General features: G+C 38.7%; 3 protein-coding genes across 5 annotated transcripts in view; 2 read left to right on the top strand and 1 right to left on the bottom strand.

Annotated features, from left to right (window-relative positions):
• med21 (mediator complex subunit 21) lies at nucleotides 1–3835 on the bottom strand. Its single transcript, XM_034163691.1, has 4 exons — nucleotides 3705–3835; nucleotides 3394–3508; nucleotides 1902–2002; nucleotides 1–1190 (listed from the first exon to the last, which is right to left on the bottom strand). Exons 1-4 carry the CDS (start codon nucleotides 3744–3746, stop codon nucleotides 1011–1013), a joined length of 438 nt encoding a protein of 145 aa, XP_034019582.1. The 5' UTR covers nucleotides 3747–3835; the 3' UTR covers nucleotides 1–1010.
• Nucleotides 3364–26355, top strand: part of tm7sf3 (transmembrane 7 superfamily member 3) — a 25086-nt gene continuing 2094 nt past the window's right edge. Inside the window, exons 1-11 of one of the 2 annotated variants that reach the window (XM_034163687.1) lie at nucleotides 3364–3375; nucleotides 10378–10481; nucleotides 14890–15044; nucleotides 19517–19667; nucleotides 19839–19959; nucleotides 20218–20389; nucleotides 20498–20675; nucleotides 20769–20855; nucleotides 23066–23146; nucleotides 25208–25360; nucleotides 25435–25535. In XM_034163687.1, coding sequence (XP_034019578.1) covers nucleotides 10406–10481; nucleotides 14890–15044; nucleotides 19517–19667; nucleotides 19839–19959; nucleotides 20218–20389; nucleotides 20498–20675; nucleotides 20769–20855; nucleotides 23066–23146; nucleotides 25208–25360; nucleotides 25435–25535 — 1275 coding nt within the window. In that variant the 5' untranslated portion in view covers nucleotides 3364–3375; nucleotides 10378–10405. Of the gene's footprint in view, nucleotides 3376–10235; nucleotides 10482–14889; nucleotides 15045–19516; nucleotides 19668–19838; nucleotides 19960–20217; nucleotides 20390–20497; nucleotides 20676–20768; nucleotides 20856–23065; nucleotides 23147–25207; nucleotides 25361–25434; nucleotides 25536–26355 lie in introns of those variants that run through there. The other variant, XM_034163688.1, reaches the window with a different exon arrangement.
• On the top strand, nucleotides 4011–8257 carry fgfr1op2 (FGFR1 oncogene partner 2). 2 transcript variants are annotated; one of them, XM_034163689.1, is made up of 6 exons: nucleotides 4011–4307; nucleotides 4739–4875; nucleotides 5695–5812; nucleotides 6131–6273; nucleotides 6357–6470; nucleotides 7835–8257. In XM_034163689.1, exons 1-6 carry the CDS (start codon nucleotides 4277–4279, stop codon nucleotides 7970–7972), a joined length of 681 nt encoding a protein of 226 aa, XP_034019580.1. In that variant the 5' UTR covers nucleotides 4011–4276; the 3' UTR covers nucleotides 7973–8257. The 2 variants fall into 2 exon arrangements, with proteins under 2 accessions (XP_034019580.1, XP_034019581.1); XM_034163690.1 differs by having other exon boundaries at nucleotides 4011–4301.

Below are 26355 nucleotides of genomic sequence, written 5' to 3' on the forward strand. Positions count from 1 at the left end.
AATTCCACCTTGGTGAATTTTAATCATTGAGTTGTTTATCCACAATGACATTACACATCCCAAGGCACAAACACACCATACATAACAGACCTCTGGGCTGGACCAATAAAAACTGTATAATTTACTTTTTCATAACTTGGCCACTAATAGAGCTACAGTACATTAGTTATATACTACAAAGTTCAATCCAGGTTTTGGGTCTCTTAAACATTGCCAATAGTAAGGAAGCATCAATACATGTTAAGTATTTAAGTACATCTTATTGCAAAAAGTAAATACAACCTGATTTTGATATAATGTGACCCCTGAAAGCAATATTTCTTTTTAAGATTAAATCCCGTATGAGACCACAGTAACTCAACTGTTTAATCAGATGTTGATATTGTAAATGTCACATCAAAGCACGTGAGAGTGAACCAAAAACGAACTTGCACACGGAGTAGCAATCCACTGAGCTAGTTAATGGTTTTAAAGCTATCAGAAGAGTGTGGAGAGGTTTCAGGGACTAGATCAACTAAATAATCTGGTACATACACAAACACACAGTGTGAAACAGACAAGCATGTGACTTTGCTATAAGTAGTCTCAAATCTTCCAGACCAAAAAATAAACAAAAAAAGCATTTCATTAAACCTGAAGAATTACCTTAGTGTGTTTTTTTTCTTCAAAAGGTTTTTTTTTTAAGCTTTCCTTTGATATTCTGATTTCATCCTTTCCTTTCACACTTTTACATGTTACATTTTAGTTGCTTAAATTACTTTTTTATCTGTAATCTGCCACTTTATTCTAAATCGGTGAGTTCATGTAACAGGCATCACAATGACAAAGCCAGAACTCCAAAAATCCTTCTCATAACATGTGGTTCCGTGGTCTTCTGGACAGTAAACTATCATGTCACCCAACTTTGTTGGGTGAAACGTTTTCCTGCACGAACAAGTTCAGTGTTTGCGTTGAGTCCTGTGGCTGGTGTCACGAGTCTCATAATGCGAAAAATCGTCCGGAGCTGCAGGTCATGATTCGGCAGGTGAAGGCTGGCTGGGAGCTCCGTTGCGGGTGCGGAGCTGAGACTGGGCGATGTCAGCTAGGGCACTCTGGATCTTCTCCAGCAGCATATCTCCTCGGTTGACCACCTCCTCCAGTCGAGCGGCCGCGTCATGGTTCTCCTCTTCCAGCTGTCGCAGACTGGCTGCCTGTAGAGAGGTCACATCATTCATGTCACATTTGAGGGTGAAGCACGCGCTGGTGTAGCACACATATACGACACCACAGATAACCTTGGGTCCTGGATGGCAACCACTGTTGGTTAAGCCTCAGAACCATACATTAAGACAGGAAACATCTGGACCCTAAAGACTACTGCAAATATATCGGCATCGCAAAACTGCTGAGGTCCACCAACATCATGACTCCATAAGCTATAACAGGCATTTCTCAATCTCAAAAGGCAAAGGAATGATGTTTCTCCACCTGCATTTTTAAGAATAATCTAAAATAACCTATTTTCAGGAACAGCAGCAATATTTCCTGTATTCCACACATCAGTGTGTGAGTGTGTGCGCATGTACAATCCATTCTTGAAAGACACGTCCATTAAAAAAAAAACAAAAATAAGACACCCAAAATTAATCACATAATTAATCATAATGCATTAATTATAATTTGACCTTTTTTAAGTCATGAGTAGACCACTTTTCAGTGGCCTGGCTCCCTCTACTGTCTGACAAACACAAATCCTAATATGACCCCATATCTTCTTCTCAAATATGAACATGACAGACTCAAAGCCACTGAATACAGAAATATTATAAGGTAGACACAGACTAGTTGCTGGTGTGCCATTTGCGAGAACAATAAATTTGACACCAACATAAAATGCCATATTCCATTTTTTTTCTTCTGACCTGAAGAGTTGCTGTCGACTCCTCACTGGGTAGAGAGTCAATTAGTACATCCACATCTTTGGCTGTTCTGGCTATCAGTGCTGCAAACAGCTGGGCGTATTCTACATAAACAATAAAAGGCAGAACATCAAGCCTACAATACAAATCCCAATATGTAAATAAGAACATTTCCTGACCCTGATACCATGTTATTATGTACAATGCACTGCTAGACTCACTGTGAGGATCTGACTGGAACAATTATTCTATGACACATAATTTGAGGACGTACAGTATATTCATTTAATGGTCAGCTGAATCAAAGAGTATTGTGCAAATATTGTTTTTTTTTTAATGGCTGCGACCAAGAAACAGTGTTTAATGTGTATTTTTCACGTCTGACAAAACCCAATCCTTTTAATAAGACTAACAAAGACTGTATTTAACTACACTAATATCACTAATATCATATATCACATGTATAAACCTAATAGTTGCTTTTTCTATAGTTTTTGAAGAAGATGATTACAAGTAGACAACAACAACAACAACCCATTATATTATTATTATTATTATATTTATGGGATCTGGCAAGCTTTCTTCTTTGTAAAGGTTTACTGGCTGATGGAAGACCAACATGTTTGGTGCACTGCCGCCACCAACTGGACAGTACTGTACTTCAAAATAGAAATTGGTTTAAAAAAAGAAAATCAACATTCTAGCATAGTCCAGTTTGAACTTCATAAAAGGATTTTTATGCACACTACTAAATTCTTTCCTCAGCAGGCTCCTTAGTGAAAGCTCATGAATATCTGGAGTGTTACAACATAAACTTTTTCCATAATCACATTTGCTAATTTTGTTCCTCATTTGTTGGAAAAGTTATTTTACTTGCATTTCTAATAATCTTTTGGACTTGGTATACATGCCTTCTGCATTTACTGCAATCCATTGCTTCTGTATAAAGGCGTTCATAATACTCTTGAGCTCTTCATTACTTATGGACACTTTTAAGTCCATTTCTTGTTTAACTGCTTGCTTGTTCATCGAGAAAGAGAAGGTTCTCGATGAACATGACAAAAACATCTAAACCTAACAAGACTGTGTGACACCACTAACTGCAGAATTCAAACTAAAGTCACAAGATCACAACTTCCATCTGACAATATTTCCGGCACTGGAAAAATAGCGCATTTTAATTGTTCTGGTGCACATAGGAGACACAAAAATTTCCTAAAGTATGACCATGGCTTTTTGGAATGCGTATCTGTGAAAGTGAGAACAGAGCTTAATGTGTCTGACAGACATGATCATTTCTTATTTTGCAGTTTATAATCTTTGTGGAATATTCCATATACACGATTAGATGCCAGATTTTAGTAACTGGCAACACGAAAATGAGTGCTCAGGAAAACTATTAGTAATTATCATGTTACAAAACTGTATAATACGAAACCTATGGCTGTTAAAGAGGAAAATACGGAAGTATTTTAAGGTTTCAAAAAGCTACCACCTTCTGTTGGGTTTGCTGGCTGATCTTTGTTGATTGCTGTTTGGATGTTGCTGAAAGAGGCAGGAGGTGCACACTGCTGCAGGACGCCAATGGCATTACAAAACTGATCTGCAAGCTGGATACAAACACAAATTATTCAATTCAACAATTTTACACTTTGGCAGCCAGCAGTGTACAACACGGACACGTCAACACAACCCGGCTATTTTCAACAACAGCTGCCATCTTAAAATGATACGGAACAAAAAGTACAAGTTAATTTATTGCTGACTACAACAATAATGTTTAAAAACTACGTAAATGTGTCGTACCGAGTTGACAGCATCTTGTAGCTGCGTTAGCCTGTCCGCCATATTTCGCCAAACAAAATCGAAACGTTATTCTCGCGAGAATGTTTCTGTGGCTAAACTCTCGCGTGTTGCGGCGATATATTTTATTTTATTTGAGGGTATTCGAAGGACGATTTTCCCCTTATAAATGGATGTGACTATGAAACATAGAAAGAATCAAGCTATTTTTTTCTACAATGCATGATTACATTTCTTTCTTTCTTCTTGACGGCGTACTGTTGCACCCTCCTAGACAGCCGGTGGTGCTAATGTACATTCGTTTCTCAACCGCCAATAGACTTGATATGAATAAGAAGAAGAAGAAGGATTTTATTTTTCGTGGTTAGCTGTGGCTGGCTAACTTAAGACGTAAAACTTAGAAACAACCTTTCTGTACCCTATACATCCGCGAAGGAGTGTTTTGAATTACTTAAGTCATATATGCCGACTTTTCTTTCCGTTTTAAAATAGAACTTAACTACATCTTATCCACTGTTTGGTGCCAACGTTAGCTTGTAGCTAATGTTCGATGACATACATCAACAGGAAGTTCAATGTTGTGCACTTTGAGTTCTTCAGGTACAAGTGAGATTTTGTTTTTACATTTCATTACAAGCATATGTTATTTTTTTTCTTTTACTTTATTTCTTACATCGACACGTTTGAGACCAGCTAAATGGTTTTATTTGACTGGTTAGTAAAGCCACTGAAAAGTATGTTTTTGATTTAAATTAAGCATTGTTCTTACTGAGACAGCTTAGTTATCTGAGCAACCCGTAAGGAACGATTATGTTTTAATTTAATTTCAATTAATTGTAACTTCAGTGCATATAAGTTAGATTTAATAATTAAATAATCTATACATCTGTCAGTCAAGACGATTTTAACTTGGATGAACATTTATCCAATGTATAAAGAATTAACAACATAACTACATTGTAATATCTTTAAGAGCTGCTGAGTCTTGATTGTCATTATCGTTCATTAGTCCCAATAAATGACCTGTGTTTCCTGAGACATGAACTGTACCTTGGAGACGGTCCTGGCAGATGCAAAGTCTTTAGTGGAGAGGCTGCGCAACCATGACAATGCTGCTGAGATGTTGATCGAACAGACCACTTCACTCAACAAGCGAGTGGAGGCCATGAAACAGGTAACATGTCATGTGATGTTGGTTCTGAGTTGCAATCATTTTGAATTACATGACCCAACAAAGAAGAATGGAGGTTGTGTGACTGCCCCAGTGTGTTTGTTTGGCTGCTCTACTTTTAACTCAAAATTAGATGATGGATTTTAAAACCTTTTTTTTTATGTTGAGATCTGTAGATATAGGGCTTTGAGACTTACACCCTCCTCTGTAATTTGTCCTAGGTATTAAATGGCCATTATTATTATTATTATTATTATTATTGACATACGGTACTGTGAAAAAATCTTAGGCATCATTCAGTAATCTGTTGACAAAAGAAATTGACAAAAATAAAGAAAGCTTGCACTGTAAATATTGTCTAGTTTTAGATAAGGCGTGTTAAGTATTAGAGACTAAAACAAGATATCTTGTGTGGATGTTACTTTTTAATAAAAATGGACAAAATATTCTGTAGCTTTTAACATTATCATTTAAAATTATATGTTTTACTGCCATTCTAGGCAGGGGTGGTGTCAAGTGGTTAGTGCACTTGGTTTCAGTGCTGAAGGTTCCTGGTTCAAACCTGGTTCAAATGTGCCAAATCAACATGCAGATCCACCTTGGATTTGCTGTGGCAACCCTGAGTGAAAACAAGGGATCAGCCAAAGGGACTTCCTTTTTTACTGCCATTCTAATAAAGAAAAAACATGCCGTAACCTTATTTATACAGAAACACAAGGAATTGTATTTGATGGTGATTGTGAAAATGGCTTTGGATGAGCAGGTTGGTCTTTTGCTCTAAATGAAATGTTTTACTATAATCTTGTTTTCTTTTGTTGACAGTATCAAGAAGAGATTGATTCACTGAACCAGGTTGCACGACATCGTCCACGTTCCAGTCTGGTTCTGGGAATCCAACAGGAAAACCGTCAGATCCGAGAGCTTCAGCAGGAAAACAAGGGTGAATTTTATTTTAGGGCAAAATTAAGATCACTTTACAGAGGAGAGCTGGAATAAACAGTATGTTGTTGAGTGTTGACTAAAGTCACCCTGCAGATGAATGTATTTTTCACCACTTTTGTGAGAGCTGTGTTAACTTCTCTTGAAACTAGTTGTATTCATGTCATAGTCTGTTTCCACATTCAGGTTACCCCCCACATATGCAAATGCTCCCAGTTTCTATAGCGATAGTGTCTAATGGGGATTTAAAAAAAATCTTGATCGCTCTTGGGTGGTGCATATGTTTTGTGATAACATGACATGTGTTCACTTTTTGCAGAGCTGCGGACATCGTTAGAGGAGCACCAGTCTGCGTTGGAGCTCATCATGACAAAATACAGGGAGCAGGTTTTGAGACTTCTTATGGCCAGCAAGAGAGATGACCCCACCATTGTGACTCAGCTAAAAGAGCAGCACACAACGGTCAGTGTAGCCCATCTGCTTTAATATTGGAAATCAGTTTTTTTTTCCAACATCCTGGCATATATATGTTTTTCATCTTATAGGAAATGCAAGCACATATAGACAAGATCAATGAGATGGCCTCTGTGATGAGGAAAGCAATCGAGGTGGATGAGGGGCGGCTATGTGAAGACGAGGAGCGGATTAAACAACTAGAGGTAAAAACAACCATCCTGATCTGTTGCAAGCTTAGTTTCAACATCTTCCAGTCAGTCAAGATTCTCTTTCTATAGAGAAAAAAATTGTTGGGCAAAGCAGGTTGTAAGAAAAGAAATGCATTTAAATCATAAATGGCTCCGGGGTCATGCATGAATTAATGTTTTGGGAAGGAAAGAATTTCATGTACATTGATTTCTGAAAAAAATTCTAGTTGTGACACTACTTTTTGTTTGTAAAAAAAACAAAACTTTTGCATCAGTGTTATTGACATGCTCATTGCACTCAAAATTTCCCCACTTTGTGAACAACTGCGTCAAAAAAATATTCCAACACTTTAAGAATAATGTTTCTCAGTGTTCAATTGCAAGGAATTTAGGGGTTCCATCATCTCAGTTCAGTAACCAATGACATATATAAGCAGATTTTGAGATTAAATTTATCAGTTGGCCAGTGTTTGTGTTTGCTGCAGTTGAACATTTTTTTTTAAATAAACAGAAATTCTGGTTTTGAATTTTAAATTGGAAAATATATTGATAGGCTTTGGATAAATTAAAGCATGTACATTGTATAATGCCCTGAGTGGATGAGCAGATAGATAAATAAATTAATTAGTACACCCCTTCCAGTTGAATAAAATAACTAAAAAAACAATGACTTCTATCAACTAGCATGTCTCCAAATTAAAAAGGCATTTAATGCAGTTAAAGTGATTGAAATTTGGGGAACTGTGATGCACAGAACCAATTTAAAAAAGGAAGTTTGTCTTGCATATGTAATATCCAGTAGGCCTGCCTGCCACCTGCTGCGTGGTTCGTGGATGTTGGAGGGATGAATGAAATTAGGAGCAAGTGTCATTGAACCTACTTGTAGATTAATTGTTTTTAATTTATGGATTAACATAATCCAAAGGTTAACATGTTAAAGGGATAAACTCTTATTTCTGACATGGGCCTTGGACCATGTGGTCTGTCTGCCTCCTGCTTACACCTGGACTTGTGTATGTTTGTTAGTCTAACAGGTTTGGGAGTTTAAACTGTTGCAGATATAGATCAATCCTGTTATAGATGACTTTTAATGTTATTTATTTTGTAATGTTGGAAATAGGTTGACACTAAAATGAACATACACCCAGTTAAAAAAAAAATCTGCTTTGTACATCGATTTTCCAGCTTTGCGGTTGTTATTCATGAGGCAAAAATTGCATTTATCAACGTAGACAAGTCAGTTTGAGATCATAAATCCTTGATTGGCGAGGTTTGTATCATAAATGACAATGTGATTTATGTGGTGTATTCTGCGTAGAAATGTTGACATTTTCATCGGAATGTGTGCCTCTGCATCTGTTTGTGTGTACTTACTTTAGCTGGAGAACAGCGGACTGCGAGACCTGCTGGGAATCAGTCGGGAAGCTTTCCTGGTGTTGAAACGGGAGGACACATCGGAGAGCACATCACTGTCACCACTGTTGACCAGTGCTGACATCAGTTTACGAAAAAGTTAGAGTCCGTCCACCGCTGCTGCTATTGTGTACAGAGTACGTCAGCTTTCTCCCCACAGACTCCTTCAACCATCAGCCCTCTTCTGGTGTAACTGCAGCATGGTGCTTCACAGCCACCTCTCACCTGTTAATGCAGATGCAAGTGCTGCAGTGTTACAATCACACTTATTTTATTTTTTATCTGTCATAATTTTCCCAGCATGCATGACCTCTTTGGGGCCTGCAAGTTATTAATGTGTGAATGAGTAAGAGAAGGGTGCAAGTTATAATAAACCTGTAAACAATTGTCTGTTGCGCTGGATTTCATTTTCAGTGTCTCCTCTCATTGCTTGTGGGCGTTTCTGGGTGACCCGAGCTGCTGTCCAACTTCTCGCTTTCTCTTGACTATTTTCCTCAGCAGCCTAAAAGCAGGAATAGAAAACTTTTGTCACTGTACAAGATCTTTAGTAACAAAAGCAACAAACCATAAAAGAGAAGTGACATAACACATTCCTGGTTATATAAATGTTACAACTTTAGGGCTTAGGGCTTTAAAAGGAATTTGTGTAAAAACTGGTTTTGGAGGCTATTCAAGTAAACGGTTCCTAATCTTTGGGAGTGTAAACCTCATTGTTAGGTAGAGCTGATTAACAGAATGATAGCAGGTATTTTGAACTTTATAAATGTGTCAGTTTGTGTCCCTGCTTTGTCTAAAACTGTTATTTTTGGTGAACTGTTGGTTGAATCAAACCACATAGATTTAATACCGCTGTGATATTATAATGGAATTGTTTTTTTGGACTTGTTTTTTTTTCTGGCTAACAATAATAACTTTAAAAAAACATAATGGAAAAAAATGATCTCATTACTTTATTAATAGTTTGAACAGTTTGGGTGCATTTTCATTTTTTATTGTTTTTTTTTATTTTTATTTTGCTGGGGGGTGAGCAGGGTACCACACACACACACACACACACTTGGAGAAAACATGTAGACATACACACAAAGGATTACCTGTAAAAATAATCAACACGTATAGCGTTCATAACGATAACTTGGGTACTTTATAGTTTGTGCTATAGTTCTGTTATTGTGTTACACAAATGCTAATATGATCATTAAAAGTTGCTTGAGCACGTCGTTTAGTTTTTATCTTTGTGACAAGGTGAAACTCATTGGAATTTTGTCTCACTGGAAGTCTCACAAGATTTTATTTATTCATTTATTTCCATCTCTTAGAAGATGCAAAAGTCACAGTTGAGCATCGATATTTTTCAGGGACAAATCAAATGGCAGATGATAGTGCTATGTGAAATAACAATGGTCTGTAGCAGCTGGGAGCAGAGTAGGTCAAAATATCTGTGAAAATGAAGATTGATGTTTTAGGTGCAATTTCAACATTATGCCAGATGGTGGTGCTGTTAGTCTAACGGTTGCAGGCAACCACTGAACTCGAGTTCAGTGCAGGCAACACACACAGTCCGTGTACATCCCAGGAAGAGTATTTGCTACCTTAGTTACAGCTGTCAAAAAAATACACTATGTAATTCTAAATGTTGAAGACCCCAGTGGCAGGAGAAGGGCGAGGCGCATCTGTTTCCCCTGAATACCTGATAGCTGCTTTCGAGAGGTGAGGATGGATCGATTGTCTGATTGCTTTGTGGAACCCAGAGTTGTTCTGTCGCGGGTTGAATTTGGTGATGTGTGAATACCAGACCTGATCACTTTCAAAATGATGCACATCATTGTGAAGCTTCTTGACGTGTTGACCAGTTTGTGTCCATAACCCGGGCAGAGTTCCATTTCTCAAAATACAGGGAGGGTCCACTAGTCCTAGGATCCACTACTCATAACCTCTTTATATTATTTGATGGTGTATATTACAACCCCCAAGCTGATTGTAAAGTTCATCCTAACCCTGACAAGGACTAGTGGGAAGTTACCCAAAATGCTGATCAAATGGGTATTGGAAATGGCTCTGTACCAACCTATACAGTCCATAGTACAAACACTATATCAAATATGAAGGAAAGCCACCTAGTAATTTCTGAGATCGAGCTCCAGACAGACATAAACACAATTATAAACTGCTCTGCTGTAGTATCTCATACAGTAATTACTGTATAACGATGACTTTGGACCAGTTTATAAATGTTAAATAATAACTGCCTGTGAGCAAATATCAGCTTAGGTACAAATGAAGCATGTTAAGAGAATTGAGATTGGGGGTTAGTACCAGCTCGAACATATCGCGATAACGAGACGGTAAATCTCGCGGAAGCGTCGAGATCCAGAGGAACAGCGCAGGGACAAAAAAAAAAATCCCAGTTTGACTCAAGTATGTTGCTTTTGTGTGTGGAGACACTTCTGTTTCATAAACACAGAAGACTGAGATTTTGCCAACGATTTTACTGACGAGCAGATACAAGTATTTGACTTCAAACGAACAAGACGAAAATGAGACGTTGGATTTGTTTCCCGCTGCTGCTGGTTCTTCTTCTTCGCTGGAATGAAGTTCGAACTCAAATGGAAAGTATGTGAGAGACCCCATAAAAATGTGATTTACTTTCACTTTTCTGTTTTAGCAGCGTTTTAGTTAAACGTTTTAAACGCGTTAACGCACTTACAACACTGTGGAAATACGTAATTGTACTGAGGAGGCAGGTGAACTGTTTTTTAAGTTAATTTAGCACGAGTTAGCTAAATATATAAGGATTATTGTTGATGCAAATCATCATTTTAACGATGAAACATGCGGAAAATTCACATCTGTTATATTTCTCGACTTGGAAATGTTAATGTGTCCATCCCTGTACTTTGTCAAAAGAAAACTGGCTGTAAAAATGATGTTTTAACAACACTTTGTTCTATGGTCTGGAATGGTGTAGGAAAATGGTTGTAATTCTTAAATGGTTAATGCAATGTTTTCGGTAAACCCCTTGGGCCACCTGATTAAGTAAATAGTTGGAACACATTCAATTGCTAAATTCTTCAACTCTAGATTGCTATGTTTGGCTTTTCTTTACATCCATGTAGCATGACAGCTATGAAGGCAAAAAAAAAAGAGATGACATTTGGACCTGAAACCTACCGATTTATTTAATTTTTCTCATATTAATAATTTATTTTGCTGCAATTTTTCTGTTTTGCATGCAAAGACACACGTGCACGTGCTGAGCCAGGATGCTGCCTTTTGAATTTTGTCTTTTTTTTTTTTTTTAATAAATGCAGGGGCCTCAAACTGGCAGCCCGGGGGCCAAGTAAGGCCCTTGAGCTATAGTGTGATCTACAAAGAACCAGAGGATAAAGCCACAACAAATTAACTGTGTATTATCTGGCTATACTAAAATACAAAATGGAGCAAAATGGGGACTGATAATTGTGAAATGGGGTAATAACATACAAAATGGGATCAAATGTGCTGGCACCTAGAGGCGGTTACCAATAATCAGCAAAATGGGATGAAATGTTGGTATTTGCTTCTGCAGTGGATTGTGGCATCAATTTTGTGTTAAGCGTATTTTACTATGTGAGTAATCTATGATATGAAGGTCATTTGGTCATAATTGAGTGCATGTACTGAAATGTACCGTAATTCTAGGCCCATTTCGCTCCCCATTATGCTCCATTTTGTTCCATTTCATTACATTTCATATTTTAGTATGGCTCTGTATTATCTCCTATATTTGACAGTGTTCCTCTCTGAGACAAATAAAGACTTTGTGCATGTGCCTCCTGAGCAACTGAAATCAAAACTGGCAAGTTAATTCTCAATCTGACAGCAGCTGAAGTTAATCAGTGATCAGTTAAAGAGTGAGAATAGAGAAGTTAAAGAGCATGCAGATGATGGAACAACCACAAGATTGTGGTGCAATGGGGAAGAATGATCTGTTATATTTAGTTTCAGTGACAGATTTCATTAACTTTTCATGAACATTTTTTTTTTCTTATTTTGCAGAATAAGGAGGCTTGCCACAGCAAAAGGGTTAATGTGCTGTGATACAATTTGAAGTTGGGGATTTTCACAGTCAAATGATCAGAAGAACACTTAATCGTGAATAAAAATAATGCATATTTAATGAATCCATTATTTTAAGTTGGCAGATGTCGCTTTACGCTGTTCAAAATAAAAGCTGAAATTCTACTTTCAATATTGGGCCTGCAAATTCAAGATGTAATTTTTTATGTATAAATACTATATAAGAATTTTCAGTACATGCAGTTTTCAACATACTTTAAGTGATTGCAGTAAAAAAAGAAAAACCCTAAATATTGTTTTATTTGGTTTTTGCATTATATTGCTCATTAAGGCTTTTATGAAACTAAGCTTGTTGAATGGTTTATCTGAACTTGTTACTAGATTATCTCTGCAGCCTTTATGTTTATCAGCAACTATATGTTGCTTGTTATCACTCTATGTTAGCGTCTGTGATACCTCAGGCAGAGTTGAACTGGAATGAAAGCTGATGATGCATGAAAATTTAACAGCTTTTCTTAAATAGTTTTAACTTTTTTAGGAACGTGGGATGTGTGTAGCTGGGTAAAATTGTGTTTTGACAGTTTTTATCCAAGATTTATGTAAATTTGGGGCCTTGGCTGTATCTTTATGTGCATCTTCAGATTCTTCATTTCTGACATGATGGAAGTTCCTCCCTGACAAAAACAGAAGAATGCCTCTTTTAAAATCAGACTTTACATTTATTTTTTCTACGTTTGCTTTGTTTTTTTTTTTAAGTGTTTTTAAAAAGATGCACCAAAGCTGATCCAACATAAAACATCCAGATTGAACTTTATATGATATTCTGGACCATTTCAGGACATTTCTAAATTCTGTATTATCAATGCCGAGACATACTAAGTTTAACCTGGTGGATCTGGATTTTTGTCTAGATCCAGAACAAGTTGCATTTTATTTTATTTTATAAAGCATCAAATCACAACAAAGCTGCCTCAGTAATGTGATCTATACTCAACAAAAATATAAACGCAACACTTTTGGTTTTGCTCCCATTTTGTATGAGATGAACTCAAAGATCTAAAACTTTTTCCACATACACAATATCACCATTTCCCTCAAATATTGTTCACAAACCAGTCGAAATCTGTGATAGTGAGCACGTCTCCTTTGCTGAGATAATCCATCCCACCTCACAGGTGTGCCATATCAAGATGCTGATTAGACACCATGATTAGTGCACAGGTGTGCCTTAGACTGCCCACAATAAAAGGCCACTCTGAAAGGTGCAGTTTTGTTTTATTGGGGGGGGGATACCAGTCAGTATCTGGTGTGACCACCATTTGCCTCATGCAGTGCAACACATCTCCTTCGCATCATCCGTGAAGAGAACACCTCTCCAATGTGCCAAACGCCAGCGAATGTGAGCATTTGCCCACTCAAGTCGGTTACGACGACGAACTGAAGTCAGGTCAAGACCCCGATGAGGACGACGAGCATGCAGATGAGCTTCCCTGAGATGGTTTCTGACAGTTTGTGCAGAAATTCTTTGGTTATGCAAACCGATTGTTCCAGCAGCTGTCCGAGTGGCTGGTCTCAGATGATCTTGGAGGTGAAAATGCTGGATGTGGAGGTCCTGGGCTGGTGTGGTTACACGTGGTCTGCAGTTGTGAGGCTGGTTGGATGTACTGCCAAATTCTCTGAAACGACTTTGGAGACGGCTTATGGTAGAGAAATGAACATTCAATACACGAGCAACAGCTCTGGTTGACATTCCTGCTGTCAGCACGCCAATTGCACGCTCCCTCAAATCTTGCGACATCTGTGGCATTGTGCTGTGTGATAAAACTGCACCTTTCAGAGTGGCCTTTTATTGTGGGCAGTCTAAGGCACACCTGTGCACTAATCATGGTGTCTAATCAGCATCTTGGTATGGCACATCTGTGAGGTGGGATGGATTATCTCAGCAAAGGAGAAGTGCTCACTATCACAGATTTAGACTGGGTTGTGAACAATATTTGAGAGAAATGGTGATATTGTGTATGTGGAAAAAGTTTTAGATCTTTGAGTTCATCTCATACAAAATGGGAGCAAAACCAAAAGTGTTGCGTTTATATTTTTGTTGAGTGTATATCGTTTGTGAGATTTGTATTAGTTTTTGTTACTGCAATATATCTTGATGTGTGTATTAGCCTGTGGAGACTTACATTTTTCTACACAGAAAATTGGTCAGTAATCACTAAAGGAATTGATCAAGAATCTTACTGAAAATCAGAATTGATAATGGTATAGATCAGTAAAATCTCATCAGTTTTATCTCTGTTGCTTTATTAAGACCAATGCTCCTATTGTTAGATCTCAGCACTGCATTTGACACTGGTCCATTGTATATTACTGTATAGGCGTGCAAACTACTTTGGGATTGCTAGTAGTGTCCTCATGTGGTTGACATCTTACTTAACTAGTCACTCTGTGTAATATCGTCACTTCAGATCATGTTCCTATGAAATGTGGGGTTCCACAAGGATCCATTTTAGGCCCCCTGCTTTTCTCCATCTATATAGCACCCCTTGGGCAAATATTGAAACGTTTTGGGATCACTTTTCATTGTTACGCTGATGACACTCAATTGTATGAGAACATGCCATTAGCTGCAGATAATCTCAACACACACTAAGACTTCAGACTTTTGCCCCGCTTTGATGAAAAACTGGATGTCTAGCAACTTTTTACTTTTAAATTCTGACAAGACAGATGATGGTCATTGGACCTGCCAGACATAGGCATCAAGTTAACCAGCTAACATTAACTTTAGACTTGTGTGTTACGTCACAGTGATAAAAATCAAAAACCTTGGCTACAGTCCTTTGACCTACGCATTAGAGAAATAACTAGGACGGTTTTCTGTCACTTCCATAGCGAGGTTGCGCTCCTCTTCATAAGTGTGTTAAGTGTTTAAATGGTGATATTTACTTTCCCTTTGCAGACCGCGTGGTTTTCCTGCCAGGAATATTCCAGACCGTGACACTGTCCCAGAATGAGACGGTGCAGGCTATGGTGTCCAGGATCCCGACTGACGTCGCTTTCATCACATTACAGTTCCACGCGTTGTACCGCAACGCCACACTGTCCTACAGTAGGGTGAGAAAGTGCTGATGTTCATCAGGCGTGATATAGCTACTGTAAATCAGTGGTGGAAAAACATTTTGCAGAATCAGATTTTGAGAACGCCAAAAATGTCCAATATATTTGACTTTCATGTGTTGTGAACAGTGTTGCCACAGTTACTTTGAAAAAGTAATCCAATTACTGATTACTCCTTGAAAAAGTAACTTAGTTACTTTACTGATTACTCAATTGTAAAAGTAACTAAGTTAGATTACTAGTTACTTTTTTAGTTACTTTCCCAGCTGTCGACAACAACCCACGTCAACATGACAATGATACCTGTTTTGCCAAAACTCACTTTATAGTCACCCTTTCTTGACTTCAATGAAAATAAATACTTGTTTTATAAAAAGTAAAATAAAGACCTCTTTCTTGACCTCATATTTAACTGTTGACAGCACTGTAACAGTAAAACTTGCAATTTCAAACCTACATTGTTTATAAATGTAACTATTAAATTCTAACATTTAAATTCTCTCTAAACATTTTACTTGTTGAAATTATTATTATTTTAAGCAATATTAGTAGTTGTAGTAAAAAACGGCTTCAAAACTGGATCTTTAATCTAGGGCTGTTGTGGGGGGGGGGGCACATCCCTCCCCCACGCCCCCATCCCATCTGGATTCGCCCCTGCTTTGGCGTTTGAACACAAAGAATGGATAACATTTATTTATGCAGAAAACATGACCAGATTTACAGGTAAGAAAGTTTTATTGCGTTTTCACATCATGTGGTCCTCAGAAAGAGAGTTTAGGTGCATTTGAGTGGAAAATAGTGTTAGTTGTTGACGCGTCGCGGAGGATCAGCTGTTTTTAATGAGACGATACGGAGCAGCTCAGCTCAGAATTCTAAATAAAGGAGGAAAAAAGTATAAAAATGTCTTCGTAAAGCTCAGTGCAGGTGTGCTGATCACCGCCCTTTAAGAGGTGAGGACGAGTCGAGCAGCTGCAAAAAACCGCAGATGAAAATCTCACAGCTCACTTAAAGTGGGACGTTCAGTCGAACCCCGACCTCCTGCCCACGGACCAAGTTTAATGCTGCTATGGACCCACAATGAAAAATAATAGTAACGCACAGTGACATGGAGAAGTAACTTTAATCTGATTACTGACTTGGAAAGATTAACGCGTTAGATTACTCGTTACTAAAAGAAGTGGTCAGATTAGAGTAACGCGTTACTAAGTAACGTGTTACCGGCATCACTGGTTGTGAAGAGGTATTTTTCTATTTGTTTGGCCTGAGCGGCAACTAGGAAAGCTGTTCCTGATTCAGGAAAATGCTTCATAAATATCAGACTGGTGTTGGTGAAGAGCGGTGGAGCTGCTGCAGACAGCTGCCCATTGATGATAAAGTCAACAAGCGATAACATCCACTCCGAATGGTGCTGAGTTTGTCATCTTAAATTGGCCACGCAAACACCAAAACAGGAAGCTGTCTAAACATAAGAGAAATCTCAACGACTTTAAGAGTATCAGTGCTGCTACTTCGAAGTGCGAGAGCTCTCACACAGGAAACTGTAACCACAGTGGTGGGTTCTGTTACACAATTATGCAGAAGCACAGGTGGATGTGTACACAACGATGGTTTCTAGAGTATTTTGCAGTATTGTCATCTTTGTTTGTTCGCTCTTATCTAAAATGCTATGAAAAATAAATGTATTTGGATATTCATGAGACTCATCACTATCTTTGGAATCTTGGAGTAATACAAAATTATAACTGCATGTGCAAGCGTTTACACTCAGTGGCCTCTTTATTAGGTACACCTTACTTGTACTGGGTTGGACCCCCTTTTTGCCTTCAGAACTGCCTTCATTTTTTTGTAGCCTAGATTCAACAAGGTGTTGGAAACAGTCCTCGGAGATGTTGGTCCATATTGACATGATGGCATCACGCAGTCGCACATTCAGTCAGTCTGCCCGTTCTCATCTGACCTCTGACAGCAACAAGGCATTTTCATTCACACAACTACCCCTCACTGGATATCTCCTCTTTTTTGGACCATTTTCTGTAAAACTTAGAAATGGCTGTGCGTGAAACTCCCAGTTGATCTGCACTTTCTGAAATATTCAACCCACCTGGCACCAACAACCATGCCACATTCATAGTTGCTTGAATCAACTTCCCCAGCCTCGGTTTGAACTTCAGCAAGTTGTCTTGCTGTCACATGATTGGCTGATTAGCTGTTTGTGTTAACAAGCATTTGTACAGGTGTACCTAATAAAGTGGCCGGTGAATGTATACACATTTGTATTTGGTGGATATCCAACCTTTGAATGATAAATTTTCAGTTTCGAGCCAAAGGTTCCTTATTCATATTGCTGAAACTTTTGGTAATAAAATTGTGATATATTTGCATATTTGATGGCTAAGTTGGAACAAGCCACAGTACAGACTTTCCACATGCAGAGGTCATGTTTGGAGTAGAAACATTTGAACAACACGCTTTTCGCAATGTTCAGAGGACAGTCAGTCAACAGTGACTATAAATATCTGTAGCCAGCATATGAAATTTGTCCTTTAAAAAAAACAAACAAAAAACAGGAAATCGAATTTCTGATCATTTTTCCTCAACTTTATCCGAGTGATTGACCTGTATTTATGATTATAGTGCAGTAAAAAGGGTGATTTTTGTGTAAATTTGAAGGCGAGCTGTGTTGTGCCTTTGATTTATCAATGAGGCTTTGTGAGCGCCCACAGAAGCAGCAGTCAGCTGATGTTCAGTGCGTCTGTCCTGAGCTCCAGATGGGGCCGTCCCAAAGGGGCAAACCTTCTGACATCACTTCCAGAAGTCTCACGGGACAGCTTGGTTTGGGTTCAGACTCTACAGGCACAGTGTTGTTGAGTTTAGTTTCTGCTAGTGATGCAAACGGGTGATAGAAAACCAAATCATTGAGTGAAACTTTTGCCTCAGTGGCAGGAAATAACTGTTTCCTCTAATAAGAGGTGAAGTGAGCATTCAGGTTGGTTGTGGAGGAGCTCTGCAACAATCAGACAAAATCTACTTCATGGGAATTCCACGGAAAGGGGAACTTTTTCCTCAGCTTTCATTTTTTAAATTTATTTATCAGCCGTTGTAGTTTTTGTTCATTCTTCACCCACTTCTTCCTTTCAAAGCACAGTTGTAAATTCTGTCTCCTTTCTGCCTACCAGTAGAGTGTGTTTATTTCATTGCCATTGAGATCGATCTAAAAAAGCCCTTCTTGTTGCGTGTCATCACTTGGTTTCAGCAGAATGCAGCGCTAAATGAGTGAGACTTGTTAACAAACAGCTCAGTGTGCGAGCCACCCCACGTGGGCGCAGCGATGCCCCTTACTAAACAGTACTTCAGTATTTACTCGGTCTGACAGTGCTCACTGACTTATTGTCTCAAACACAATTTTTACTTTAACATCAGCTTCAGTATCTTAACATGACTGATTTTATTTTGGCTTTAAAGGTTTTTTTTTTAAGCCTTTGCTATAAACATCTCTCCACCTCATCTTATTTTTAATTCATCACAACTACCAGTCTAAAATTAAAGGCATATGACAATAATGTACTAATATAACACTGCCATCTGCATTGCACTTCTTGCATAAATTGGATTCGCTAACTGTGCTGTTATAAAATTTACCAGAAATACCTGATGTTCACACTTGATCTTATTAGAGTCTTGTGGCCTTCTTTATTAGATATTTATTATTAAATGAATAATCTTAAAATTGTATTTAACTAAATTTTTATGAGGCTAAGTAGTAGTAATTTATATTGTTGTTAAATATTTTAATTAAATTTTTTGCAAGAGTAGAAGTAATTACTGTGTGTTGTAGTAATAATATAGTTATTATTACTGGCAGCATATTATTAGTCGTGTTGCCTCATTCTTGCATTGTGTTAAAAAAAAAAAGTTTCTATACAGCTTAGCTCCCCTCTCCCCGTTCCACATTAGCAAGGATTGTATGACCAAAATAATATTTTTTGTCCAATAACTCAAGAAAGACAAAAGTCCGTTAGTTACTTGAAACTTGGTGTGTAGTTAGAACATATTGAGTTGCCATACAGGTTAGCTCCTTATCAATTACTAAAGTACAGTTCAACAAAATTTTTTTTTTTTTTTTTTTATCAAAGAAGTAATGCATTGCTGTTGCTGTCTGGTGTCACTGGTAGAGGCTTCTGTTTTAGTGCACTGTAGTGTCAAATACAAATGCCATAAACCTTCCATAGTGATGAGTGTGACTGCACAAATAACCCCTGATAATGCAGCTGCTAGGCTACCTTGCTTGTTCTTGAGTCACTTTAAGAAAAATGATATTAATTCCTTAAGAGGGAAATATGTTTTGAAACATGAAAATCTAAACAGAACAGTATTTGTTCTTTAATAGACATTATGAGGAGTGTGTGTGTGTGTGTGTGTGTGTGTGTGTGTTTGTGTGTGTGTTTGTGTGTTTGTGTTTGACATGTCAGGTTCCCAGTCCGGGTCTTTCTCAGACAGCGGCAGATTTGGGCCTCCTGTCGCCGCTCAAGATGGGCCAAACCTCCCTTTCCTTGTTTCTATTTTCTGCTGATGCTGACAGCATGGAGGGCATTGGGGTCATGCTGCCCTATTCCAGCAAGGGTAAGACTTCGTAGATAAACAGAAGATGTATAAATTAAAAAAAATCTAATAATGTGGTGTCACTTGAGTATTTCCGCTCAGACAGAGACGTCTCCATTTCCTGAGGTGACTTATGTCCCCGTTGGTTTATTCATAAGTTAATGGAAAATCTGTTGTTGTTCGCCATTTTAGACCCTGTACCTGGTGCTTGCAACATGGAGTTTAACCTGGACATTGATCCAAACGTCTACATCCAGTACAACCTGTATGAGACCACCATCCGCTTTGCGCCAGCTAACATAGGATATGAGCGGTAACACAACACACTTCTCATTAAACATATGCAGTCCTGATCGTACACTCCACACACTTTTGACTGGGAGTGGGATAAGACGTTGGACTGCCACCATGTAGATTTGGGTTAGATTCCAGGTCATGCTACCTGTCCATGCCCTTAGATAAGACAATTGGTCTGCATTGTCTCAGTAAATCCAGTTTGGCTGGGTGAGTAACCCATGCCGGTCAGACTGGTGTAGAATCTGGGCATGATTTTGTCGTTGCTTGCTCTCAGGGGTGGATTTCCTCCTCTTTGTGACGTCTTAAAAGACGACACCACACGCTGGCGGCTACAATATGACGTCTACCAGTACTTCCTGCCTGAGAATGACCTATCAGAGCGTAGCCTGTTTGGCGGCCTTCAAGCGGTGGCCGACATCCGAGGCGTGACGGAGAACTTCAAACTGGTGAGCGGCTCGCTTGTCTGAATGGATGAGATGTGAACGGATAATATGTTTGGCGTGTGAGGCTTAGTAATAAATTCCAACTCTTTGTGTCGCACTATCTTCCTCCAGCTCAAGACCTTGTCATCATCGGACATGACCACGGCGGGGTTTAACTCCATCCCTGGTCAGGGAGTCATTTACACGGTGATCGTCAGGGACCCGCTGCTGAACACGTCGGCCTCCTACATCCCCGCCCACACCTACGCGTGCAGCTTCACCTCCAATATGGATAGCTGTCAGACACTCGGTGGGTTTGTCCAACATGGCGGCCTTGAACAAAGCTAACGCAGGAGGGCTGTGTCAGAAACTCATTGTTTTTTTTAATTATTATTCTTTTCAGGGAAGATATCGACAAAAGTTTTAGTTACCATCGCTGGATTGGCAGGTCTGTTTGTCTGCTTCTTTGGGCACCGCTTCTTCAAATGTGGTGAGCGGATGGACTTTTTGTTGTTTATGTTCCGTGTGCTGAAGATCTCATGGAACATCTTGGCAAATTTTAACCCAGTGTAAAAACGCTTTAAAGTTCTATTTCAAACATAAAACCTCATGACAACTTTCATTCATTCATTCTTTTTCTGGCATTTATCCGGGTCTGAGTCACGGTGGCAGCAGACTAAGCAGCTCTTCCCACGCTTCCCTATCCTTGGCCAAGTCCTTTTATTTATTCATTTTTAATATTTTGGAGTTTTGTTTTAATGAGAAATGGTCTTTTGTTGATGTTCCTGAAGGGTTTAAATGCTGTCAGGTACTTTGTTATTCCAAATGTGATTCGTAAAATGCTAGTTTTGTGTTATTGTGTTCAACACGTAACAAACTCGCATCCGAGCTCTGAGCGTTTTAATTTATATGATTCCAGTGTTCAGTTTTAAAATACACAGTAGCCCCCTTGCTGCTAAACTTAGCTTTCATCAGTTTCCACTAACAGTTCACTTTAGGGTCACTACGCCTGAAAGGTCAGAGGTCATGTTTAGAAACAGGGCTGCCAGTAATGTTTTTGTTTTTATTAGTGATTAATCTGATTTGTTCTTACAAATAATTAATCACTAATTCTATAAAATGTCTGAAAGCTGCTCTTCACATTTCTTCTTTACTAATACTAGTAATGGAAAATAATACATTTATTTTATCACTTTCCAGGCAAAGTGCTTTACAAAAACATTGACATCAAAGTACAGAGTTAAATTAATCTTCAACAGGCCATAAATTCAGAAATCGCTGTGCGCAGTATGTAATAAGATGAATGACAGAAAAGATATATTTGAAGTTTAAATTCAGATGCTGGATTGGCTGTTTTTCTTTGAACAACAGTCCAAAGATATTTAATTTACTGCATAAATCTGTATTAAAAATTGTCCATTATAATTCTCATAACTGAGCAGCTGAAACCAGTATTGTTGTTTCATAAATTAGCCAAGTCTTAAATCAGAATTCTATCAACTGTTTTCAGCATGTTTTATTGAATTTATACCTCAATCAGAAGCTCTACATGTCTGCAGCTCTGTGATTAAATTGACTTTCTGTTGGAACAACAAACTGTTACCCTCTGAACTCGATCTCGTGGTTTTCATTTGTAAAATTAACATCACAGCCGGGATCATCTCATGCGCTCCGTCGCTCACTTGTGATGGCAACATGTTTTGTTTCCAAACGGAACCCGTGACTGTGATGACTGTTGGTTCAGATCCACATGTTCCGATTTGGCTTAACTGGAAACCGGAACAGCCAGCTGCAGCACGCACCTGAGCCAATCACAGAGCAGTAAGACAGAAATGTGCCGCCGAATGGGGGAGGAAGAAAAACAAACAAAACACTTACCCAGGAAATAATGTTGAAGTCTGCAGGATGCAGTGTGAAAAGATCCAGATCTGAGGTGCGATTGCTCCAGTTTGCGTGTGCTGATGTTGTTTTCTGCTCATCTCCATAACTGCAACTGGGTAAAATGAAAACTGTAAAATCAGATTTGCACAAATGCATCAGTTCAGCTATGCTTTCTGTTTCACAACATGTTTCATTGAAAAATCCATTTGAATAATAAAACATGAAACTGCTTTTATCAGAACATCGGGCAGCAGATCAGAAACCGGATTCAGTTTAATCTCACACCGGAGTTTCTTGTTTAAAGAAAACTCGCCCTGCTGCATGATGCGCTCTACACCAACACACACATACCAAGTAAATTGGGCATGCACATGTGCAGGTGTCAACTTGCTGCCCCACTGCTTGGACTGTTATTGTTCCTCTGTGAAATTATGTCCAGGATACATATTAAAAGTTATTCATCCCCCGAGGAGTTTGCACATCTAAACCTGTGCCTCCGTCGGTTGATTAGCAGGATTACCAGTTAACAGTCAGGGTGTTTTAGCAAATGCAGCACCAGAAAGGCAGACAAAAATATGATTCTATCGACTGAAGGCAAACCTTCAGAATATAACTATAATTAGAGTCTGAGACGTATCATATTAGCATGTAGGTGAATGTTTTTGTTGAAAAACAGTTGGGATTGTTCCACTTAAATAAGATGATCTTTAAGCACATGTGACATCAGGATTTTAAATCCATTATAATATCAAAAGCATCACATTTTCTTGCCTTTCTTCCTGTTTATTTTCCACTGTTTTTTTCTCCCGTCTCTTGCAGAACTGTTCTTTATGGGATTTAGCTTTGCAGCATTTGTCTTCTTTGTGCTGTTCACAAGAACCACAGCGTTGGATTATGACCGTAAGTTCTCTCCACTTTGATCACATTTCCAGGCTCTGGTAAAAGCAGAGCAATACAAAAGTGACGGGTGTTCTCTGTAAAATGCAGTGATGCCATATATAGATAGATTAGAAAATGAATTGAAAACGTGATAATCTTGTAAGTCTCCAAATTGAAGTGATAAACTGATTAAAATGTGGTGAATTTTTATGCTTCTGAAGGTCATCAATACAAAAAGCAACTTTGCTTTGCTCAGTATGCTGCAGACCTGTCTGCCCCCTACTGGACATGTCTGGGATTGTTGCAGGGGCAAAAATATCTTATCACGTGCATGATGGATATTATGAGCAGGTGTGGCCTAAGTTACAGTAGTGTTCAGAATAATAGTAGTGCTATGTGACTAAAAAGATTCATCCAGGTTTTGAGTGTATTTCTTATTGTTACATGGGAAACAAGGTACCAGTAGATTCAGTAGATTCTCACAAATCCAACAAGACCAAGCATTCATGATATGCACACTTGTAAGTCTATGAAATTGGGCTTTTAGTAAAAAAAAGTAGAAAAGGGGGTGTTCACAATAATAGTTGTGTGGCATACAGTCAGTGAGTTTGTCAATTTTGTGGAACAAACAGGTGTGAATCAGGTGTCCCTATGTAAGGATGAAGCCAGCACCTGTTGAACATGCTTTTCTCTTTGAAAGCCTGAGGAAAATGGGACGTTCAAGACATTGTTCAGAAGAACAGCGTAGTTTGATTAAAAAGTTGATTGCAGAGGGGAAAACCTATACGCAGGTGCAAAAAATTATAGGCTGTTCATCTACAATGATCTCCAATGCTTTAAAATGGACAAAAAAACCAGAGACGCGTGGAAGAAAACGGAAAACCATCAAAATGGATAGAAGAATAACCAGAATGGCAAAGGCTCACCCATTGATCAGCTCCAGGATGATCAAAGACAGTCTGGAGTTACCTGTAAGTGCTGTGACAGTTAGAAGACGCCTGTGTGAAGCTAATTTATTTGCAAAAATCCCCCGCAAAGTCCCTCTGTTAAATATGACATGTGCAGAAGAGGTTACAGTTTGCCAAAGAACACATCAACTGGCCTAAAGAGAAATGGAGGAATATTTTGTGGACTGATGAGAGTAAAATTGTTCTTTTTGGGTCCAAGGGCCTCAGACAGTTTGTGAGACGACCCCCAAACTCTGAATTCAAGCCACAGTTCCCAGTGAAGACAGTGAAGCATGGTGGTGCAAGCATCATGATATGGGCATGTTTCTCCTACTATGGTGTTGGGCCTATATATTGCATACCAGGTATCATGGATCAGTTTGGATATGTCAAAATAATTGAAGCGGTCATGTTGCCTTATGCTGAAGAGAACATGCCCTTGAAATGGGTGTTTCAACAAGACAATGACCCCAAGCACACTAGTAAACGAGCAAAATCTTGGTTCCAAACCAACAAAATTAATGGCTCGCAGATGTGAAGAAATCATGAAAAACTGTGGTTATACAACTAAATACTAGTTTAGTGATTCACAGGATTGCTAAAAAGCAGTTTGAACATAATAGTTTTGAGTTTGTAGCGTCAACAGCAGATGTTACTATTATTGTGAACACCCCCTTTTCTACTAATAGCCCAATTTCATAGCCTTAAGAGTGTGTATATCATGAATGCTTGGTCTTGTTGGATTTGTGAGAATCTACTGGTACCTTGTTTCCCATGTAACAATAAGAAATATACTCAAAACCTGGATTAATCCTTTTTAGTCACATAGCACTACTATTATTCTGAACACTACTGTACACATAATGTAAAATTATTTCGTCTTTCATTTCTTTTTAGTAGACTTGAACTATAATGTATCCAGCACTGTGTGCATCGCTCATTTTTTTTTTTTATCCAGTATTGACCCATCAGGTTGATTTTTGTACAATACTGCACACTTGTGGATAAAACGAGTAACTCCTCGACTACGTACGTACCTGCTGCCACACCGTTTGCAGCAAATGAACTTTTCTCTTTTGCTCGCCTGTGATTGATGTTGCCCATCAGGTTTTTGTGTCTCTGACTCTCTCTGCAGTCCGTGTCGGCCTGGCGGCGCTGCTCGGCGTGGTGGGCGGGGCCATCCTGGTCATGAGCTGGTGGCGTTTCGGTTCAGTCATGGCTTGCATCCTGGTAGTTGGCCTGATCCTGGGCTTCCTCATCTCCTCCACTGTCCTCTTCACGCCCCTCAGTAGGAAAAACAAAAGCCGCACGACATTCTGACGTTCATGTTCCGGGTGGTTATTTATGTTTCTGTGTGTCCAGGTGACATCAGTGTCTTCAGGCATTCCAGCGTTGTGTTCTGGGTGACGTTTTGCTGCATCATGATCATCGTTCCAGTCTTCTTCGTGCGTTGGCCCAGAGAGGTAAAATAATAATAATAATAATAGGTTTGTTCATGTTTTTTTGTTTTTTTTACTTTTATCTGTCATCAAATATATATATATATATATGTGTGTGTGTGTGTGTGTACACACACATACAGAGTAGTGTTCACAGAGTAGTGTTCAGAGTAATAGTAGTGCTATGTGACTAAAAAGATTAATCCAGGTTTTGAGTATATTTCTTGCTGTTACATGGGAAACAAGGTACCAGTAGATTCAATAGATTCTCACAAATCCAGCAAGACCAAGCATGCATGATATGCACACTCTTAAGGCTATGAAATTGGGCTATTAGTTAAAAAAAGTAGAAAAGGGGGTGTTCACAATAATAGTAGCATCTGCTGTTGACGCTACAAACTCAAAACTGTTATGTTCAAACTGCTTTTTTAACAATCCTGTGAATCACTAAACTTGTATTTAGTTGTATAACCACAGTTTTTCATGATTTCTTCACATCTCCGAGGCATTAATTTTGTTGGTTTGGAACCAAGATTTTGCTTGGTTACTAGTGTGCTTGGGGTCATTGTCTTGTTGAAACACCCATTTCAAGGGCATGTCCTCTTCAGCATAAGGGAACATGACCTTTTCAAGTATTTTGACATATCCAAACTGATCCATGATACCTGGTATGCGATTATATAGGCCCAACACCATAGTAGGAGAAACATGCCCATATCATGATGCTTGCACCACCATGCTTCACTGTCTTCACTGTGAACTGTGGCTTGAATTCAGAGTTTGGGGGTCGTCTCACAAACTGTCTGTGGCCCTTGGACCCAAAAAGAACAATTCTACTCTCATT

Source organism: Thalassophryne amazonica, chromosome 22, assembly GCF_902500255.1.
Source record: "Thalassophryne amazonica chromosome 22, fThaAma1.1, whole genome shotgun sequence".
NCBI lineage: Eukaryota > Metazoa > Chordata > Actinopteri > Batrachoidiformes > Batrachoididae > Thalassophryne > Thalassophryne amazonica.